The sequence below is a fragment of the Apodemus sylvaticus genome, chromosome 18, assembly GCF_947179515.1.
Source record: "Apodemus sylvaticus chromosome 18, mApoSyl1.1, whole genome shotgun sequence".
In the NCBI taxonomy this organism is placed as follows: Eukaryota; Metazoa; Chordata; class Mammalia; order Rodentia; family Muridae; genus Apodemus; species Apodemus sylvaticus.
The window spans coordinates 70,521,876-70,539,910 of record NC_067489.1 but is presented as its reverse complement, the minus strand read 5'-3'; the positions used below and the strand labels follow the sequence as shown (position 1 = coordinate 70,539,910).

General features: G+C 59.9%; 1 protein-coding gene and 1 long non-coding RNA gene across 3 annotated transcripts; both read right to left on the bottom strand.

Annotated features, from left to right (window-relative positions):
- Positions 1-5,562: 5,562 nt before the first annotated feature.
- On the bottom strand, positions 5,563-9,283 carry LOC127668757 (uncharacterized). Of its 2 annotated transcripts, none has more exons than XR_007974197.1 (3): positions 9,019-9,283; positions 7,455-8,448; positions 5,563-7,355 (listed from the first exon to the last, which is right to left on the bottom strand). It is a non-coding gene; the product is annotated as an uncharacterized LOC127668757 (long non-coding RNA). The 2 variants fall into 2 exon arrangements; XR_007974196.1 differs by having other exon boundaries at positions 7,455-8,202; positions 9,019-9,279.
- Positions 9,284-11,230: 1,947 nt separating this feature from the next.
- On the bottom strand, positions 11,231-15,383 carry Arrdc2 (arrestin domain containing 2). The gene is made up of 8 exons (XM_052162486.1): positions 14,738-15,383; positions 14,590-14,656; positions 14,350-14,497; positions 13,381-13,483; positions 13,048-13,304; positions 12,798-12,960; positions 12,230-12,393; positions 11,231-12,016 (listed from the first exon to the last, which is right to left on the bottom strand). Exons 1-8 carry the CDS (start codon positions 15,009-15,011, stop codon positions 11,963-11,965), a joined length of 1,230 nt encoding a protein of 409 aa, XP_052018446.1. The 5' UTR covers positions 15,012-15,383; the 3' UTR covers positions 11,231-11,962.
- Between the last annotated feature and the right edge of the window lie 2,652 nt (positions 15,384-18,035).

The window sequence follows — 18,035 nt, the reverse complement described above, 5'->3', positions numbered from 1 at the left end:
TGGCCCCGGCCCTCTTCCATGCCGGTCCAGAGGACCCCAGCGCTGCAGCCGTGGTAACGCGTGTCCGTAATGTCCAACCTTGGCCACTAGGTGGCAGCAGCGACGCGTGTCGCCTCCTCCCGCCCTGCGCGTGGGGCGCACATTGGACTTTTCCAGTTTGAGCTCCCCGGGTTTGAGAACCCTATAACAAGAGTATGCTAAGCGAGTAGGGCTAGGCGTCCCAGACCTAAAACCTGTTTATCGTGGAAGCTTCGAGCTGGGGAAGGAGCCGTGCTCTGCGGGCCCAGCCACACAGTGGCTACACGCACAGCACATCGGTTACGCGAGCTCTGGTCTCCAAGCGCTGGGCTATGTTGGGGTTCCTCGGGGGACCCGAGGACGGTGAAGCAGAGAACGCCGCTGCGCTTGGGAGAATTTTCCAGCGCACCCAGAGTCTGCCTGGACCAGACCCGGGGGTGGAGAGTCGGTCACCTGCATCCACGCGTGACGGACTAAACCCGCCGTCCAGCTCCGTTTTCATGGAATAAATTTTGTGTCCAAGAGGCTCCATCTGGCTTCTGGCCAAGGGAAAGATGGGTGGGTGGGGGACGAAGTGACGGCCTAGGATTCCCCCTCCCCCATGGCTGGGGCGTGGCCCGGGGCAGAGTGACAGCTCGGGAGCCCCGTGAGGGGCTGGGGGCGGGCCTCCAGGGCGGGATGATCATCACAACGGGTTTGAGCATCACCAGTGCAAAACAAAGTTCTGACCATGATCCGTGCTCAGCCCGCACGGCCAGGTTAGGCCATCGGTGCTGGGGCAGACACGGACGCAGCCGTCATCACAGCCACAAACTGGGACCGTGATGGCGGCGGAGGGGGCACAGGGCCGGAGGGGGCACAGGGCCGGAGGGCGGAGCGATCCTGGAGGGGGCGATGCTGTGCCGAGCCGGCGAGCACAGCCAAGTGAAGGAACCGAGGTAGCCAAACAAACTCCATTTTGTTCTTGAGACTCCATTCTCGGTTAACTTGCCCTTAGAGAGGCGCGGCCCCCTCCCTTGAGGTCTGAGAAAAATCACGAAATGTCCTTGGCAGTGCAAACCAGACACAGCAGCTGCAGCTGGGTGACAACAACAGAGCGGGCTAAGAGAGCAAGAGTCGTCCCCGGTCAGGGGGAGCCATGTTGACGCATGCGCCTCGGTTAGCGGTCTGTCTAAGCTCCGCCGCACTGTTGCCTGGCAACAGCCAGGTATGCCGGACTCTGTAAAAGGGGTGCTGCCCCCTCTGCTCCCGCTCCGCTCTCCCTCTCGCCCCATTCCCTTCCCCCACTTTCTCCACATGCTCATGGCGGCCTCCCCTCCCCTCCCCCTACCTCTCTGCCTTTCTCTGCCTCTACTACCCTCCCGACTCCCCTCCCCATGCCCTCCAGGATCGCTCCGCCCTCCGGCCCTGTGCCCCCTCCGGCCCTGTGTGCTTTCCTCTCCTCTCCTCTCCTTTCTGCTCTGGAGCCAGGGTCTTGATTCACCGGAAGCAGACACTCCCCTGAGTACGGGCCCTCAGCCCCTCAGCGCGGGATTCTAGGCTGTTGCTCTACCCAGGCCACGCCCCACCCCTGCGCTTGCCTCTCTGCCCCGGAGCCTCCTAGAATCATCAAAGTTGAATCCCAGCAGCCATGACAGGGCTTCGGGCAACCTCCCTGGCCCGCGGCCTCTCAGAGCCACTGTCCCCAGCACCATGATGGTGGCCCAGGCACGGAATAAAACAGGGAGCGAGGGAGGAGGCGGCTGGGATCTGCTCTGGCCGTTGTCCCTGCCCTGCGCTGGGCCAGCACCGGACCCTTCCGGTGAAATACAAACAGTGGCTCCCCTCCTCAGAGTCGGTGCTTTCCAGTTGGGGTTTCAAGGAAGAGGTCGTACAGTCAGTCAACACGCATCTCAGAGACAGGGCCCGGGCCAAGCTTATGGATTCTCTCAGCCTTGGTCTCTTTGCTTCCTGCACCATCGGCCCACAAAACTGTGGTCCCTTCTCCAGAGCTGATGACTGCTCCGGGGGACTGACCCCGCTCACACCGGCCAACTGCCGTCACCTGAGTCACACTGAACCCCGAGTCGCACCAATCCCATGCAGAACCTGTCGTGTTCTTCACCCCCATCTTTCTCAACCTCCTAACACTCCCCAAACAACTCAGTCATGCTCCTGCCTCAGCACTTTCTCATGGATCTTGTTTTTGCCTGGGATCTTTAAGTTTTGTAATATCCTTGTGTCTCCCTGCCTCCTGCCCATCCTGGGTTTAATTCCAATGTCCTTCTCCGCCACATGTCCCCAGTACTTAGCTGCCACATACAGTTGGGGTTTAAGTAATGCACACCTGACAAACAGGCTGAGGCTTGGTGTCCTCTACCCACAGGTCATCACAATCAGACGGTGGGGGGCTCTGAGGTCAGCAGCCAAAGAGGGCTTCCTGGAGGAGGCAGCTCTGGGTGAAGGCTGGGTAAGTGGGAGGCCCTGGGGCAGGAGACCAGGCCCTGTCAGAGCGATAGGCACGACTGTGACCACAGGTCAGGTGTGTGAGGCCGGCCCCTCCCTGAGAGCAGCAGAGGGGACTTGTGTGGACTTCGGAGAGTTCACAGGTGGAGAAACTGAGGCACAGAGCTGAGCTATTCCTGCTAATCCACCACATCGGCCACTCCCCCACACAGCCTGCCTGAGGACGTTCTCATGGGTGGAAACAGTGGCAGCCGGTTTCACAGGTGGCTGGAGGCTGGTATCGGTTTGCAGATGGCACCGGATCACACTGCCTGGGGCGGCTGGGGGAGGCTGGCTCTGTCACCGTGTACTGGAGGAAACAGGGCACCAGGCCATGGCGCAGGGACAGGGGCAGGTGCTGGGCAGCGCAGGAAGGACCGGGACCTCGAGTGCTCAGCTGGGTCCCTGCACACTGCTCTCTCTCATCACCAGGCTGACCCGGTGCCTCTGTGTAGCCCGAGCTAGACTCAAATTCTAGGCCCTCCCTCCCTCAACCTTGGCGGACGCCCCCAGCGGCCTGTGGGACCGGACCGGCCCGCGTCCCAGCCGCCTGTGGCTGGGCTTGGCAGGCCCTCCAGCCCCGCAGAGGTGGTGTGCGCTCCCGGCCGTGGCACCTTTCTCTCTGGGCACTCAAGGGCTTGCGGGTTCTGAAGCTCGCCCCACTGTGTGCGTGTCCTGAGTGGGTGAAGGGGAGACGCCTCCGAGCTCTGGTTTTGGAACTTTTGTCCGTCATGTGGTAGGAAGCTGTTTGTGTCTTCCAGGGCCTCGGACAAGAGCTGCGTCCCCACCGTATCCCCTGGGGTGTGGGCACCTGGGCTGTAGCGCAGCACAGGAGTCCTTCGCGTATATCCGTATCCGCTACACTGTTCCTTCATTGGCTGTGCTAACACCGCCCCCAAAGCGATCTGGGGAGGAAAGGGTTTATTTGGCTTTCACTGAAACACTCAGGGCAGGGCCTGAGGCAGAGCTGATGCGGAGGCGTGGAGGGGCGGGTGCTGCCTGCTGGTTTGCTCCCCGTGGCTTGCTCAGCCTGCTTTCTTACAGAACCCAGGGCCACCAGGCCAGGGATGGCCCCACCCACAATGGCTGTGCCTCCCCCACCAGTCACTAAGGAAGAAAACGCCCACTGGCAGGTTTACAGCCCGACTGGATGGAGGCATTTTCTCAACCAAGGTTCCTCTTCCCAAAGAACCAGCTTGTGTCAAGGTGACAGAAAACTAACACAGCACAGATGTCCTGGGCTTAGGGCGGGGCCTTGTCCTGACACACCGTCCTACATGGGAAGAATCAATGGAAAATACGCACAGCCTCCCTTGTCTCAGGACCCGCGGCCAAGCGGCGGGGGGTGTGGCCCATGGCACCGCGCTCGCTGCAGCGACGCTGGGATCAGTTCCCAGCACCCGCAGTGCAGCTCGCAGCCTCCATAGTCCCAGGGATCCGGCTCCCCCTTGTGGCCGCTTTGTGCTCTGCATTCACGTGCGCACAGAACTGTGAAACCCGAGATCCGAAGCTACTTCGCTATTTATCTTTTCCCTTTTCTAGAGGCGTCGGGTGAAGAACAAAGCATTCTATTGCTTTTTAGAATTAGTTATGCATTTCGTTGTGTGTGTACTTGCATTCCTGCCCGTGGGCACAGAAACCAGGCCTCAGCATCTGGGGTCTTCCTGGGCTCCCCCCTCTTCCTTCTCCTTACATTTTAACTGATCTATTTGAGGGTTATATGCAGAGGTCAGGGGATAACTTTGAGGGCTCAGTTCTTTCAGTCCTGGGGATCAAACTCAGACAGTCAGGCCTGACAGCAAGCACCGTGACCCTCTGCGCCATCTCGTCAGACCATCTTGTTCCGTGGGACAGTGTCTCTCACTAACCCAGTGCTGACGACTGTGCCCCTCCCATGTCTTCCCTGAGCGCTGAGGCAAGAGCTACCCCAGCATGTATTTAGTTTTAGTTAGTTGGTTAGTTATTGGTTTTTCCAGACAGGGTTTCTCTGTGTAGCTCTGTCTGTCTTGTAACTCACTCTGTAGAGCAGGCTGGCCTTGAACTCCTAGATCCACCTGCCTCTGCCTCCGAGTGCTGGGATGTAAGCTGTGCGCCACCGCCGCCCGGCTTGCACCCAGCTGGAGACTCAGACTTCAGTCTGCACAATAGGCATCTGACTCCCTGCGCTGCCTCCTTGGCCTTCCTGTCCTTAATGTCGGCGAGTTTGTACACATTACCCTGTTTTCTTCAGTTTTTTGAGGCAGACTCTCCCTCTGAGAGCCCAGGCTTGCCTCAAACTCGCCATTCCCTTCCTCTGCTGAGTCCTGGGACTGTGAACTTGTGCCCCAGCACCCGCACACAGTACCACTTGGAGCTCAGTGCCCGCTGTCTGAGGGCTAGCACCGATGGCCCCTGACTCTGAGGAAAGACCCCCTCAAACTCAGGGCAGATTCCCACGCTGTGTGGGTGCTTCTGTGGCCCCGAATTCCAGCGTGTTGGCTAATGAGCCCTTCCCTGTGGTAATCTTTCTGATGTAACCACAGGCTGTGAAATTGCTCCCAAGGCCTGGCAGGACCAGTCTCACTGCCTCACCTTTCTCCAGAAGTGTTGGTCCCTGCACCACCCTCTGTTCAAACAGGGCTTTTTGTTGTTGCTGAGATAGGTCTACATATGTAGCCCAGGTTGGCCTAAAAAACATACTATATAGCCAAGGATGAGTTTAAAACCTCTACCTCCCAGCTATGATGCAGACTCCACTAATCTTTGCTGTTGTCATTTGAGATGGGGGTCTCATTATGTACCTCTCTGACTGATCTGGAACTCAAAGCCACCCCCCTGCCTCAGTCTCCCATGTGTCAAGATGACAGGCCTATGCCTTCACCTTCCTGGTCTGACGATGAGTATTTTTGGTAGGGTTGGCACTATGGCTGAGCGGGGGTTTGCTGCCCAGCCTGAGGACCGGGGTTCGCTCCCTGGGACCTCCACACTGGAGGGAGAAGCGGCTCCAGCAAGCTATGCCTTGACCTCAGCACGAGGATCTCACCACTTCACCCCCCAAAGTAAAGAAGTAAAATAAAAACGTAATTTAAACACGTTTTAATATTTTAATCAAGTCAAGTCTCTCATTCCTGAGCGTACAGATTGCTCCAGGGTCTTCCGTTTCCCAAGTCCTGCAACACGTGCCCCAGACACTCCAAAGCAGAGCTGTGCAGAGCTGTGCGCTCCCCAAGGGGTGGCCATGCTGGCAGGAGCATCCCCGACACCCCACACACACTGCCCCGCTCTCTGAGGCTCCCACAAGCCGCATGCTGAACCCCTGAACCTTAGGAACAGAACTAGGCATTTCTGTGAGTCCTGGAAAATTCCAGGTCTGTGTAGAAGCCAGGAAGTAGCTCTGATCCCTCCGCAGTGGCCCAGCTGACGCGGCCTGCCGCCCTGGTACTGACCCCAGCACCCCCACCCCGCCGCCTGCATCACCAGGGTCACGTGACACATCCGAGCTGCAGCCTGGCTGCGTGGTCACCATGTCCCTCAATCTGCACCCCAAGTATCAGGTCCAAGGCTTGCTAGAGGAGCTCCCGGGAGGTGAATGCAGGGGGACCCCGGCTCCGCACTCTGGCTGAACTGCTAAGGCCCGGGTTCAGGGGAAGATCCTGCTTCAAAAATGACAGTGTGAGCGATGGCGCGTGGGGCACTGACCGCAGTGCCAGGGGAAAGGGGGCAGGGTGTCTGGGGACAGCACCGCCGCCTGACCTGGGGTCTGCTCCACGTTAAGACTGCTCCCAACCCTGGTGGCTTATCACCCAGTCTCTCCACAGTGACATGCCTCCTCCCCTCCCCCCAGCCCCCACCCCTGTTTTAGAACGAGGAAAATAGGCTCAATCAGGCTCCAAGCCGGCTCGTTAAGCATGCGGGCAGCACTTGGGCCTGAAACACTTGGAAAGCTGAGGCTGGAGGATTGCCATAAATTTGAGGCCAACCTGGCTACGTGGTGAGACTGTTGCACTAAAAATAATAAAATCAAACTCATTACTTAATTCCAGCACCCTGGAGACAGAGGCAGGCGCATCTCTGTGAGTTTGAGGCCGGTGTAGTTACTCTTTTGTTATTATGTCAAACAAATGAAATTGTAACAAAGCCTTAAACAATCGAGAGAGAACCTGTGCTCCTCGCCCCTCGACTTCCTCAGCCTCCCTCACAGGCCAGAGAACTCCTCTTGCTCACGGAAAACTGAGGCACGGCTGGGCACCCTCACTGTTCCTATAAGAGCCTGGGTGCTGGAAGGCTCTGCACACAGCCCATGCTCCAGCAGACACGGTTGCTAGGAAGGTGAAGGAGAAGACATGCTCCTGACCATGAGTTCCCACACCACGGGTGGAACCTGGGTTTCCATCCCTGAGCTCCAGAGAACCAGTGAGGCTGAAACACAACCCCGGTGCCCCGAGCCACCCAGCGTCTGCAGCCCCAGGACCTTTGCATGTGCCCCCTGCCTAGGACCCTCTGCCTCCAGAAGATCCAGCCCCAGGATGTGTCTTTACAGGGCTTGGCTAAGTTGTTCCTGTGTTTCTGCTGCTTCTTGGATGTTTGAAGATTTATTTTGTTATTTATATGCATTTATTGGTGTGGGGTCAGGGCACATGCGTGGTGGTGCTCGTGTAAAGGTCGGAGGACAGTTTGCAGGAGTCCGTTTCTCCTTCCGCTCTGGGGGTCCAAGGATCAGACTCAGGTCACCAGGCCTGCTGAGCCGTCTGGCCGGCCCCTTCTTGCTTGTTGATGGGAGTGTGAAAAGGTCCTGGGATGGCAGAGGTTGGGCCCCGGCTAGGCCGTCTTCACCAGGCACATCTTCTGCAAGATCACACCTTCACCACCACCCCCTGAGAGAGAGAGAGAGAGAGAGAGAGAGAGAGTCTGCCCGTCTGTCTGACGTGGAGCCACCTGGGACAGCCTGTACTGCAGGGGCAGCCTCTACTCACTTTCACATTCAGTGAGAAAGCTAGGTCCTTCACGGCTGAGGAAGTGCGGCGGGGTGGCACAGCCGGCTGGCAGGCGGGGCACCGGAGGCTCCTTGCTGCTCGTCCTCGACCCCCTGGACTCGGTGTCTGACAGCCGGGCCGTGCCAGCGGCAGGCTGGGTTCACCATCAGTACAGGCCACTGCAGCCACCGCCGTGCAGTCCAGCACAGCATCGCCCCTGTGACCCGGTCTGGTCACTCGCTGATGTCACTCGATACTTAGTAAACATTCCCCAGAGGGGCAACTGCCAGTTCCAGCTGGGACAGCGCTCCTGTGGGGCCACCCTGCAGCCGCCATGGTGGAAGAACTGAATTCAGACACGGCGCGCGTGCGCGGCGTCTCCCAGGCACAGCCATGAGCTCAGCAATCCACAGGCTGAGGGAGGAGGAGAAGCGTGTGCTCAACTCCAGGCAAGCCCCCTGCCTCAACGAATAAAAGCAGCTAATTATATGGAGGCTGGTGTGGCTAGTCTGTAGGACGCAGCCATGAGGTCATATTTGAGAAATCCGGTGCTACCTTTCTTTTTCTGTGGTGTTGATCCCCGAGACGCCTCAGCCTTGGCCAGGATGACAGGAGCAGCGACCCATACAAGATACAAACACCCTCAGCCTGCGGGGGTCAGGACCCGGCTGGAGAGGCAGGGAGGGTGCCAGGCGCAGTGTAGGGGGGTTGAAGGGTGCCTAGAAGGTTCCCACAAGAATGCGGCATCCTGGGGATGTGATAGAGAATGGGACTCCAACTGTCTCAGGGGCAAAATGACCTCAGACTGGAACTGTCCCCGTTTGATGTGGTGGAGATGAAAGCCCGGGAGAGGGACGTGGCCAACCGGGGTCCTTGTTCAGGGCTCAGCGGTGGCTCCTGTCTCTTGTCTCCGCCATAGCACCAGCATGGTCACAAGGAACCACAGGTCTGCGCTCCCCTCAGGACGGTGGACAAGCCAGCCTCGGTGCCGTCCCTGCACAGGGATCACGGGCGATGCCACGCCCAGGCGGGCCAACCTGGCGAATGCCCAGGTCCCCCCCCCCCGCCCCGAGGCCCCTTCTTGTTTTGCCCACATAAGGAACAGCTTGTGCTTGGAGAAGGACTCCGGGACCCCACAGCCACCTCCTCACGCCTCCTCACGGACTGCAGGTGCCCGCTGCCTCTTCAGGGAAGCCCAGAGTCTAGCGCTGACTCCTGACCTGAGGCTATACCAGATCTCCCCGACCTGTGGCTCCATCCTGGGGGCCCCCAGGGCCACTTCCCCTCAGCCCTGTTCTGTTCAAAGCCAGCACGGCTGGGCTGCCCCAGCAGCTGTGGCTGCTGCCTGCTGCGTCACTGCACTCTTCCCTGTGGCTGGGACGCCCTTCCCAGGCAACTCCTCTTCACCCACCCAAACCCCAACTCCAATGTCCTCTCTCTTTTCTTTGCATGGCTCCACCCTGACTCTGTGAGGCCTGGACTCTGTCCCTCCCTGTCCCCATCGAGGTGTCCCTGAGACTCTGCCCTGCTGCCTTAGTCCCAGGAGTCTGTGGGATTGGATTACCTCTGCTGAGCCCCCAGTCTCGGGGGCTCTGTCCGGAGCCTGTCGCCTAACCCGATGGCTCTGCCAGATCAGATGACCCGTGGTCACATGGAGCCCGGAAATAGGGCGGGCCCGGCTGCGAGGGGAGGACTCCATACCCTGATAGGGCTGTGTGCACAAGGCTGGATGTCCTCCTGCCCATTACGGATATGAGGAGCCCTGGACAATTCCCCTGCAGGGGGATTGCTCTGTTGATGTCCCTGTTCCCAGGCTGTATTCCCCTCCCCCACCGGCCACAGCTGGCACCACCCAACCGACCGGACAAGTCACCGCTTCCTCCTCAGCTTTTCTGGGACTTTCCTGAACATCATAAACAAAGTCTAGGATCAGGGCTGGGGCTCGCTGGGAGGCAGAGCGCGGCCTAGCGTGGGCAAAGCCCCGCCTGTCCTAGCAACACAGAAATCATGTATGACTATCGTGACAGGGGGAGGCAGGGGTGTCAGGGCGGAGTTCAAGGCCAGCCTGGGCTACAGGAGACTGTCTCAAAAACAAACAAAAATAAAAACAAACAGGGTTCGGAGGCTGAGGAGCGGGAGTGGCTGGTGGAGCAGGTGTAAAGGTCCTGGGGTTGCAGCTGCTCTGCCTCCCCAGGAAGATCGGAGCAGGAGCGGGAGGGGGCTCTGGAGGTTGTGCTGACGGGAGGTAGGGACAGGGTGTCCTGTAACCGGAGCCCAACAGGACAGTGGCCCCCTCCCCGGCACCCCAGGGCGCCCTGCTCTGGACAGAATGTGCCCTGGAGCGGCCGTGAGATGGTGAGGGCGGCCGCAACTGTGGGTAGATTCCTGAACGGCCGCCCAGCCAGGCCAGCTGCCAAGTGTCTGTGCCCGGCGTGCCTGTCACCCCCGGGCTCAGAGGCATCAGAGACACCGCCAGGGTCCAGAGAGACAGAGAGGGGCACTGAGCCCTCATTGGTCAGATTAAGGGGGTTCTGGGATGTGGTGCAAGGAGGTGAGCCTCACCTTCAGTCCTGTGGCCACAGGTGGGAAAGCAGCCTTGGTCCCAGCAGAGGGAGGCGGGATCTGAAGCAGCGCGGCCCCGCCCACCTCGCTAGCTCGGGCCCTCCCCTCCCCCTCCCCCTCCCGGGACCACTAAACCAGCCCCTTCCTGCTAGTCGCTCACCTGACCCCCAAAACCCTCTGTAAGCATCAGGTCCCCACAGCTGCCAGCCCGGTGTCCTGGCCTGAGGAAGCCGCCCTGGAATTGTGGGATATCCCCTCTTGAGACCTGTGCGGCTGAGGCACACACCTGGGAGTGGGGTCTCACACCCACGTGGTGGGGACGCAACGCTGCAGGTTTGGGTTTTGGGGGACAGTAGTGAGGATGGCTCCCTAACCTGGACAACCAGAGCACCCCATGCCCGTGCGGGGCTCCGGAGGGGCGTCTGCGCTACCTCGGTCCCGCCTCACCAACGCCACTTAGACTGTAGTTAAGTTTTGTTCTCCTCTCGTGGCCCTGGCTGGCTTGGAACTCCCAGAGATCCTCCTGCCTCTGCTTCCCAAGGATGGAATTAAATAATTGATTAATGGAATCTAATTATTATCAGTTGTGGTTGCTACCGTCTCACTAAGTTGCTCAGATTGGCCTTGAACTCATGGAAATCCTCCTGCCTCAACCTCCTGAGTGCTCAGCCAGTTTTTTAAAGAATTAAATCTGTCTTCAGACACCCAGAAGAGGGCATCGGATCCCATTACAGATGGTTGTGAGCCACCGTGTGGTTGCTGGGATTTGAACTCGGGACTTCCGGAAGAGCAGCCACTGAGCTATCTCTCCAACCCACTCAGCCAGTTTTTAACTGTGTGTATTTATGTGCTGGCGACAACCACGTGTGCTGTGCCTCAGGGAGGGACCTGGGGATCAAATGCAGATACCACACCCAGGGCTGGGAAGTTACTCTAAAACTTTAAAAATATAAAGAAAGCACACCTGCCAAAGAGGGTGGGGGGTCAGAGGTTAAGACCTGGGCTCTGTCCCTAGCACCCATGAGGGCTCACAGCTGACTGTCAACTCCTGCTACAGGGACTCGATGTCCCCTCTGGCCTCCAAAAGAAGCAAATCTTATAACAAGCAGCAGCAGAGCTGCTGAGCAGGCCGCACAGGCAGGGCAGGGCTGGGTCCCAGGGAGGGGTCAGGGCGGCGCTGGCCTTGAGTGTTGTGAACAAATGACAACATGGCCCTGTGTGTTATTTATTTATTTAATATACAAAAGTGATCGACCCTTCAGACCGTGGAAATGGCAGGTCCTGGCAGGCCTGGGATGTGGGGTTTGCCCAGCCGCCCCCAGTCGCCCGTTCTCCCTGTGATGTCCTTGTCTGGATCCTCACCCCTGAGGGAGGCCTGAGGTTCTGAACATGGCAGGATCACGAGCCCAGCTCCGGGTTCACCTGGGCCACCAGTCCTCAAAAGCTGGAACCCCTGGACCCTCAGGTCCCAATGAGTCCCCTTCGCGCCTGTCCCTGGGCCCCTGCCTTGTGACCTCACGTGGGGCCATATCTAAGGCACCTAACCGGCTGCCTGCGCTCCGGACACTAGGAGGAAGGACTGGGCGCCCGGGCTCTGACCGTTTCCTCTGCGCTGTCTGCTGAGCTGTTCACGCATCAATGCCCCTTGGAAGCCTCGGCCTCCCCTCTGGACTTCTGCTGTTCTGACTGTGAGACCGGAAGTGTCCGCGCCTAGATTCATCTCTCCCAACTCTAATCCCCTAGACGAGCCTAGCACGGCCTCCCTCGTTGGTGGGCCAAATGCAGAGATCCGGAAGCTCTGAGAAGAGGAACCGTCCACGGAAGCCATGCTGCTCCTGGGCGACGTTGGAGAACACGCGACCTCACCTAACGCTGTTCCCAAAGCAGAGGGCAGGTCTTCGGTGGCCAAAGACTGTGAACCTAGCACCGAGGCGTCAGCCCACGGATCAGCAGGTCATGCAGCGTGGCCTCACAGCCCCCGAGGGTGGGTTAGGGTCCTCCTGACAGACAGAGCCCAAGTGAGCACACTGTGCCCCGCCAGCCCAACCCCTTCAGATCAACTCTGAGAACGGGCACAGCCAGGGGTCCCGAGGAGGGTGTCACCTGGATCTTACGATCCTCCTGCCTCAGCCCCCCAAGGACTGGGACAACCGGCCGTGCTGCCACACCCTGCCTCCATTAGCAAATCACCAAGAGACGTGCAGGAAGCTTACCTCGGAGTACAGAGGAGGTGGGCGGTAGCGGAACTCCTGGAGACAGGCAAAGTAGGGCCCTTCCGTGGTCAGCCCTGGGTCGTGCAGGGGGGAGGAGGGCCCCTGTGACGACGACGCAGCTACCAGTGGGCTCTCCCTCACCACCTCCGAGTACTCAGGCGGGGCTGGAAAGGACAGACAGGGAGTGAGGCTCTGGGAGACCAGGGCTGACACCTGGGCCCTTTTCCCCTGGGGACAGCTGATATCCAGCTTGTAGCAATCCTCCTGCCTCAGCTGGCATCCTGGACTTTTTAGTTTCTTTTTGCTTATTTGAGCCAGGACCTTGGTGTAGAGCAGGCTGCCCTCCAGATGCTTGCTGGCGTCATAGGCCTGCCTTCCCACACCCTGGTTCGCCTTGGCTTTTAAGTCCAGGTCTCCTGAAGCCCAGGCTGGCTTCTAAATTATTAAGCACTGGACGCTGGCCTTGAACTGACTCCTTAGCCCTTAGTGTGCAGGTTTGGTGGGTGCTGGCATGACTCCCTGCCTGGGCGCTGCCCGCCCACACCCCTTGAGGGTTGGTTAGGCTCACCCTCTGGCCGATCCGTCAGGGTGCACAGGCCCCAGGCTTGTAGGAAGCTGGTGCGGCTGCCCACGCTGGCAGAGCGGCTGCCCAGAGCGTGCAGGGGGACGGTGCCAATGACCAGCGGCAGCTCCAGCAGCAGCTTGGAAGAGCCTGGGATGTCCACGAAGACCTGAAGGGAGCAGCGGCGGAGTGGGCTGCCGCCCGCCCGGGCCCTCCCCTCGGTCCGCGCTGCAGGATGTCGGGGAACCTGGGGTACCTTGAGGGAGTAGTCCACACTGAGCACGCGGCAGTGCAGGATGGATGGGCCCACTGGCGGAATACGCAGTGCACGACCGGGCCACAGCCCACGGCGACCGGGGCCCACAGGCTCCCCGTCCACGCTGGCCACGACGGCGCGCTTCTGCTTGCGGGCGCCCCGGGCCATGAAGGTCTGCGTCTGTACTAGGGAGGCGCGGGGCTGCACGGGTCGTGTGGAACCGTTGTCAATCTCCGCAAAGATAGGGATGACTTCGCCTGCGGCAGACAGCAGCTTGCCTCAGTTTCCCCACTCCTGGGTCACCCCGCACCAGCTGCACACACTGCCCGTTACCTGGAGTGTAACCTTTGCGGTCAATCTTGGCTGAGAGCGACACGAGGCCATGGGTGCAGTACCAGGATCGCGCCACCTTCTCCCGGGCTCCAGCCTGGGGCTCCTGTGGAGACGCCGAGGGTCACTTTGGGCACTGGGCACTTGCAGACCCTAGTCTTATAGAAAGGCTGAGGCAGGGGGTTGTTGTAAGTTCTGACCAGATACCCCCAAAGAATGTAACCCTGTCTTAAGAAGCCAAAAGGAGAATAAAAGCTAAAAACAAGACTAGGTGTGGCGGCACACGCCTTTAGTCCCAGCAGGTTTATCGCTGTGGGCTGGAGGCCAGCCTGGTCTACTCAGTAAGTCTCAGACCAGCCAGGACTGCACACAGAGTGACCTTCTAAAATTAAAAAAAAAAAGAAAGGAAGGAAGGAAAAAGAGAAAGAGAAAAGAAAAAGAGGCGGGTAGTGGTGGCGCACGCCTGTAATCCCAGCACTTGGGAGGCAGAGGCAGGTGGATTTCTGAGTTCGAGGCCAGCCTGGTCTACAGAGTGAGTTCCAGGACAGCCAGGGCTACACAGAGAAACCCTGTCTTGAAAAAAACAAATCCAAAAAACCAAAAAAAGAAAAAAGAAAAAAAAAAGAAAAGAAAAAGAAAAGAAAAAGAAAAAAAAGAAAAAAGAAAAAAAAAGAAAGAAAGAAAGAAAGAAAAGAAAAGTAAATAAAACAAAACCCAAAGTCAGTAAAAAACAGAAAACAAAAAACAACAAAAACAAAACGAGCCCTCTCATAACCTGTTTCGGAACGGGGTATCTGAGGCTAACAAGGGCGAGCCCTGCCGCGGGCGCACCCTCAGAACGCGCTCCTAGCTGGCGTGGGCTCCCTACTCACCACCGACTCCCTGTTTCCGAGGCCCCCTGGGCCCCTCGGATGGAAAGGGCGTCGGCGCGGCCGGGCGGAGCCACCCCACCCTCCCGGGACGGCCACTTGCCAGCAGCGCAGGTGTGTTTATGTCCACGGGCTCAATGACAGTGAACACCTTCCGGGCGCGGCGCGCAGGGACCCACGGCCGGTGCAGGGTGGCTTTGATGGAATAGCGGACGCTGCCATGTTTGCCCTCGAAGGATGTCACCAGGGAGCTGGGTGGCAAGAGTGGGGATCAGGGGTCACAATCAGGACACAGCGAGGGGCGTCCCGAGGAGCCAGGGCTCAGGGCGACAGCGGGGCTTACATGGGCAGCTGGAAGCTGAAGGGAAACGCGTGGCGTCCAGCGGGAAGCGTGGCGGCGTCCCCCGAGTCTAGAACAAGACCCGGGGCTCAGCGGACGTGGGCCTGGGGACCGCACGCGCTCGGCGCGCCCCCCGGTCCCCAGCCCGTACCTGGCGCGAGCAGCGTGGCGCGGTGGTTCACGACCTCCACGCGCTCGCTGTAACTCTGAGTATAAGCGGTGCTGGAGCCCGCGCTGCGCGACTCCGTCCAGTGCGCGCGCGCGCGGCCCCGAGCGCGCAGCCTGACGGCGCCCACGCGCGCCGCGCCGGCAAGCTCCAACAGTACCCGGCCTGCCACGGCCTGGCCTCCGTGGAACACGGGCTCGGTGCCCGCGCGTGCCCCGTCCAGCTCTACCACGAACGCCTTCACCTTATCGAACAGCATTGTGGAGACGGTCGCGGACCCAAAGCCACACCGGCCCGGTGCTCGAACCCGCGATAAGAAAGAGCTAGAGACCGCGAGCAAACGCAGCAGGCTCGAACTATGCACAAGCAAGTGTGGGACACAGGACTGAAGACCGCTGGGGACCCGAGGCCGCGTCGCTCTTATACGACGGGACGAGGGCGGGGCCTGAGGAGAAGACCGCGCCTACCGGAAGAGACTCTGCAAACACGGCAGCAGGGGCGGGGCCTGAGGGAGAAAGCTGCGCCTTCCAGAAAGACCAAGCCAATAGCGCGGCGAAGGAATGGCCTGAGGAGAAAGCCACGCCTTCAGGAAAGACCTCAACGATAGCGCGGTGAGGAGGCGGGGCCTGAAAAAGCCCCGCTCTGTGGAGAGAACTAGGCCAAAGGCTCCTCGAGGGCGGTGGCTCGAGAGAACGACCCGCCCCTTAAAGGAATCAGGCCAATAGAGTGTGAGGGGCGTGGTCTGAGGGAAATCCGCTCCTGCCAGAAAGTCAGTAGCTCGGAGCGGGCAGGCGGGGAGGGGCGGGGCCTTAGAGAAAGCCTCGCCCATCCGACGGAACTTCACCAATAGCACGGAGGGGCGTGGCCTCCCGAGGCTCCAGCCCAGATAAGCCTTAAGCCGGGCTAGCTTCTGAACGCGAGCCTAAGTGGGCGGTGCTGCAGCGCGCTTCTGCCGCTTTGGGTCTCGCAAACACACAAACAAGGAAACGCAGGAACGGGGGAGCCGGTCCTGGTCACCGGCGTGACAACTGTCACTGGCTTCTTTTTCTGTGTCTTTTGGAGACTGGTTCTCATGTAACCCAACCTTGCCCGGGATTTGAGTCAGTCCCCTGCCTCAGCCTCCTGAGTGCTTGGATGCTTGGCAGGTAGTTTTGAGACACTGTTCCCTCCGCTAGTCTGGAACCCACTATGTAGCCCAGGCTGGCCTTGAGCATGATCATAGAGGCGAGTGTTGGAATTAAAGCTCCAATCGGACTTCTGAACCCAAAAGCTCTATTTTCTTTTAAGGCCGGGGCTCACACAGCCCAGGGCGGCCTCCAGCTCACCACGTAGTCGAACCACGCCTGGTGTTGAACTTGCCGTCCTCCACCCGTCTTCCAGAGCTGGCTTAATAGACTGTTCCTTAAGCCTTTTTTTAAAGATGTATTTATTTAGACACCAGAAGAGGGCATCGGATCCCATCACAGACGGCTGTGAGCCACCGTGTGGGTGCTGGGATTTGAACTCAGGACCTCCGGAAGAGCAGTCGGTGCTCCTACCCGCTGAGCCATCTCTCCCGCCGGGGCTGGCTGTTTCTTATGTTGTAACCCAGGCTGTCCCGGAACTCACAGCAACGGAGCTCTGGGCTCAGCCTCTTAGGCGCCGGGTCGGCCAGGCGTGGCCGCTGGGCCAGAAGCTGCCGGTTCAATCATCCTCGCTGCGCCTGCAGACCAATCTGGGGCACCGGGTGGGGACGCACTGGGCACCCCGTTCCTACGGACGCTGGCCAGGGACAAGGAAGCCGCGCCTCGCTTTCCCCGTCCAGGGCCTGGGGGACGCAGCCGTGCAGACCCAGAAGGCGATCGCCGTGCACAGGCAGCACATCGGGAGACTCGCGGACGTTTTAGTCACGGGCTGCAGTGTGGACGGCGGGACCCCTCTGCGGGGACCCCGAAGGGCACGGGAAGAATCGCTGTGGCGCGAACAGCTGCCCGGCGCTCGTAGGGCATGGGCGCCCCCTGGTGGACGCGGGACGCGCCGCGGCTCGACTTTATTCCTGAGCCCGCTGTGTGAGCACACGCTCGATCCCCAGGCTGCACAGCCGCCTTCTCCGGCAGCCTGGGGAGGACGGGGCGGCCCGGAGGGACCAGAGAGGGCCCGGCCTTCGCCTGGAGTCACACCGCACCCCACCCCACCCCACGCCGCGTGTATTAGAGGCAGCCCTCGGTGAAAGTCTGGGTGGCTTCAGGATTTCCTTGAGTCCCCTGCCAGCCTCGCCCCGGGCGGGTGCTGGGTTCTTTCATCCAGCCGGGGGTTTATCTGGTTAGAGCAGCTGCAAACAGATGTGGCCCCGCTTCTGCCACATCTCACGGTCCGGTCCGGTGAGGCCTGGCTTAGCAGAGGGACGGAGGGCAGGCACACAGCAGCGTGCTGGCGCAGGGGTGGCAATGCCCTCGCGCTCTCAGAGGTCAAGTGGGGGGGGGGGTCATGACCCCGAGTCACCGTGGAATGCCCCCCAATGCAGCCCCCCACGCGCTCCTCCCCACATTTCCTTCCTACCCACAAACACCGTCAGACCCGGAGTAGCAGACGCGGCCAGGCCAACTGAGGCAGACTTTGGGTGCACAGCTGAGATGGGACCCTCACCCCGAGGTGCTAACAGGAGACGCTGGCCCTCGCGGGCGTCCGCAGACCCCGAACCCCGCGCTTTAATTGGGATGTTCGCTGTGAACCTCTATTTCTAGGTTGTCAGAGGCCCGGAATAGGGACATAGCCCAGGCAGGGGGACATCACCGAGGATGCACAGGCGTCCCTATGGGAAGTCGCGCCTCTGGGAGCCCTTGCGGGCTCTGTGACAGTATGTGGTACCCTCAGATTATGAACGCCTGATCGTCCTTCCTCCGCTCCCCAGAGCTGGAACCACGGACGTGCGCAGCCACATCTAACTTTTGTTTCTCAAGTCTGGAGAGTCTCCCTATGCAGCTCTGGCTGACCTTGAGCGTCTGGAAATCCTCCTGCCTCAGCTTCCTGAATGTGTACTGCGTAGGGCGCCCCTGCTCCTGCCAGCTCACCTGGGGCTAACAGTGGCATCGCAGCTGCGGTGGACGCCCACGCTGCGCCCTCCAGCCAGTGCGTGGCCGCCCAGCACGCGCCACTTCCCGAGTGCTCGCACACACGCAGCTCGCACACACGCAGCTCGCACACACGCAGCTCGCACACACGCAGCGGCGAGGCTGCCTCGGACACGCACCGCCCCAGCCCGCCTCCCTGTGACGCACAGACCTTAAAACGTGCATCACGCGGT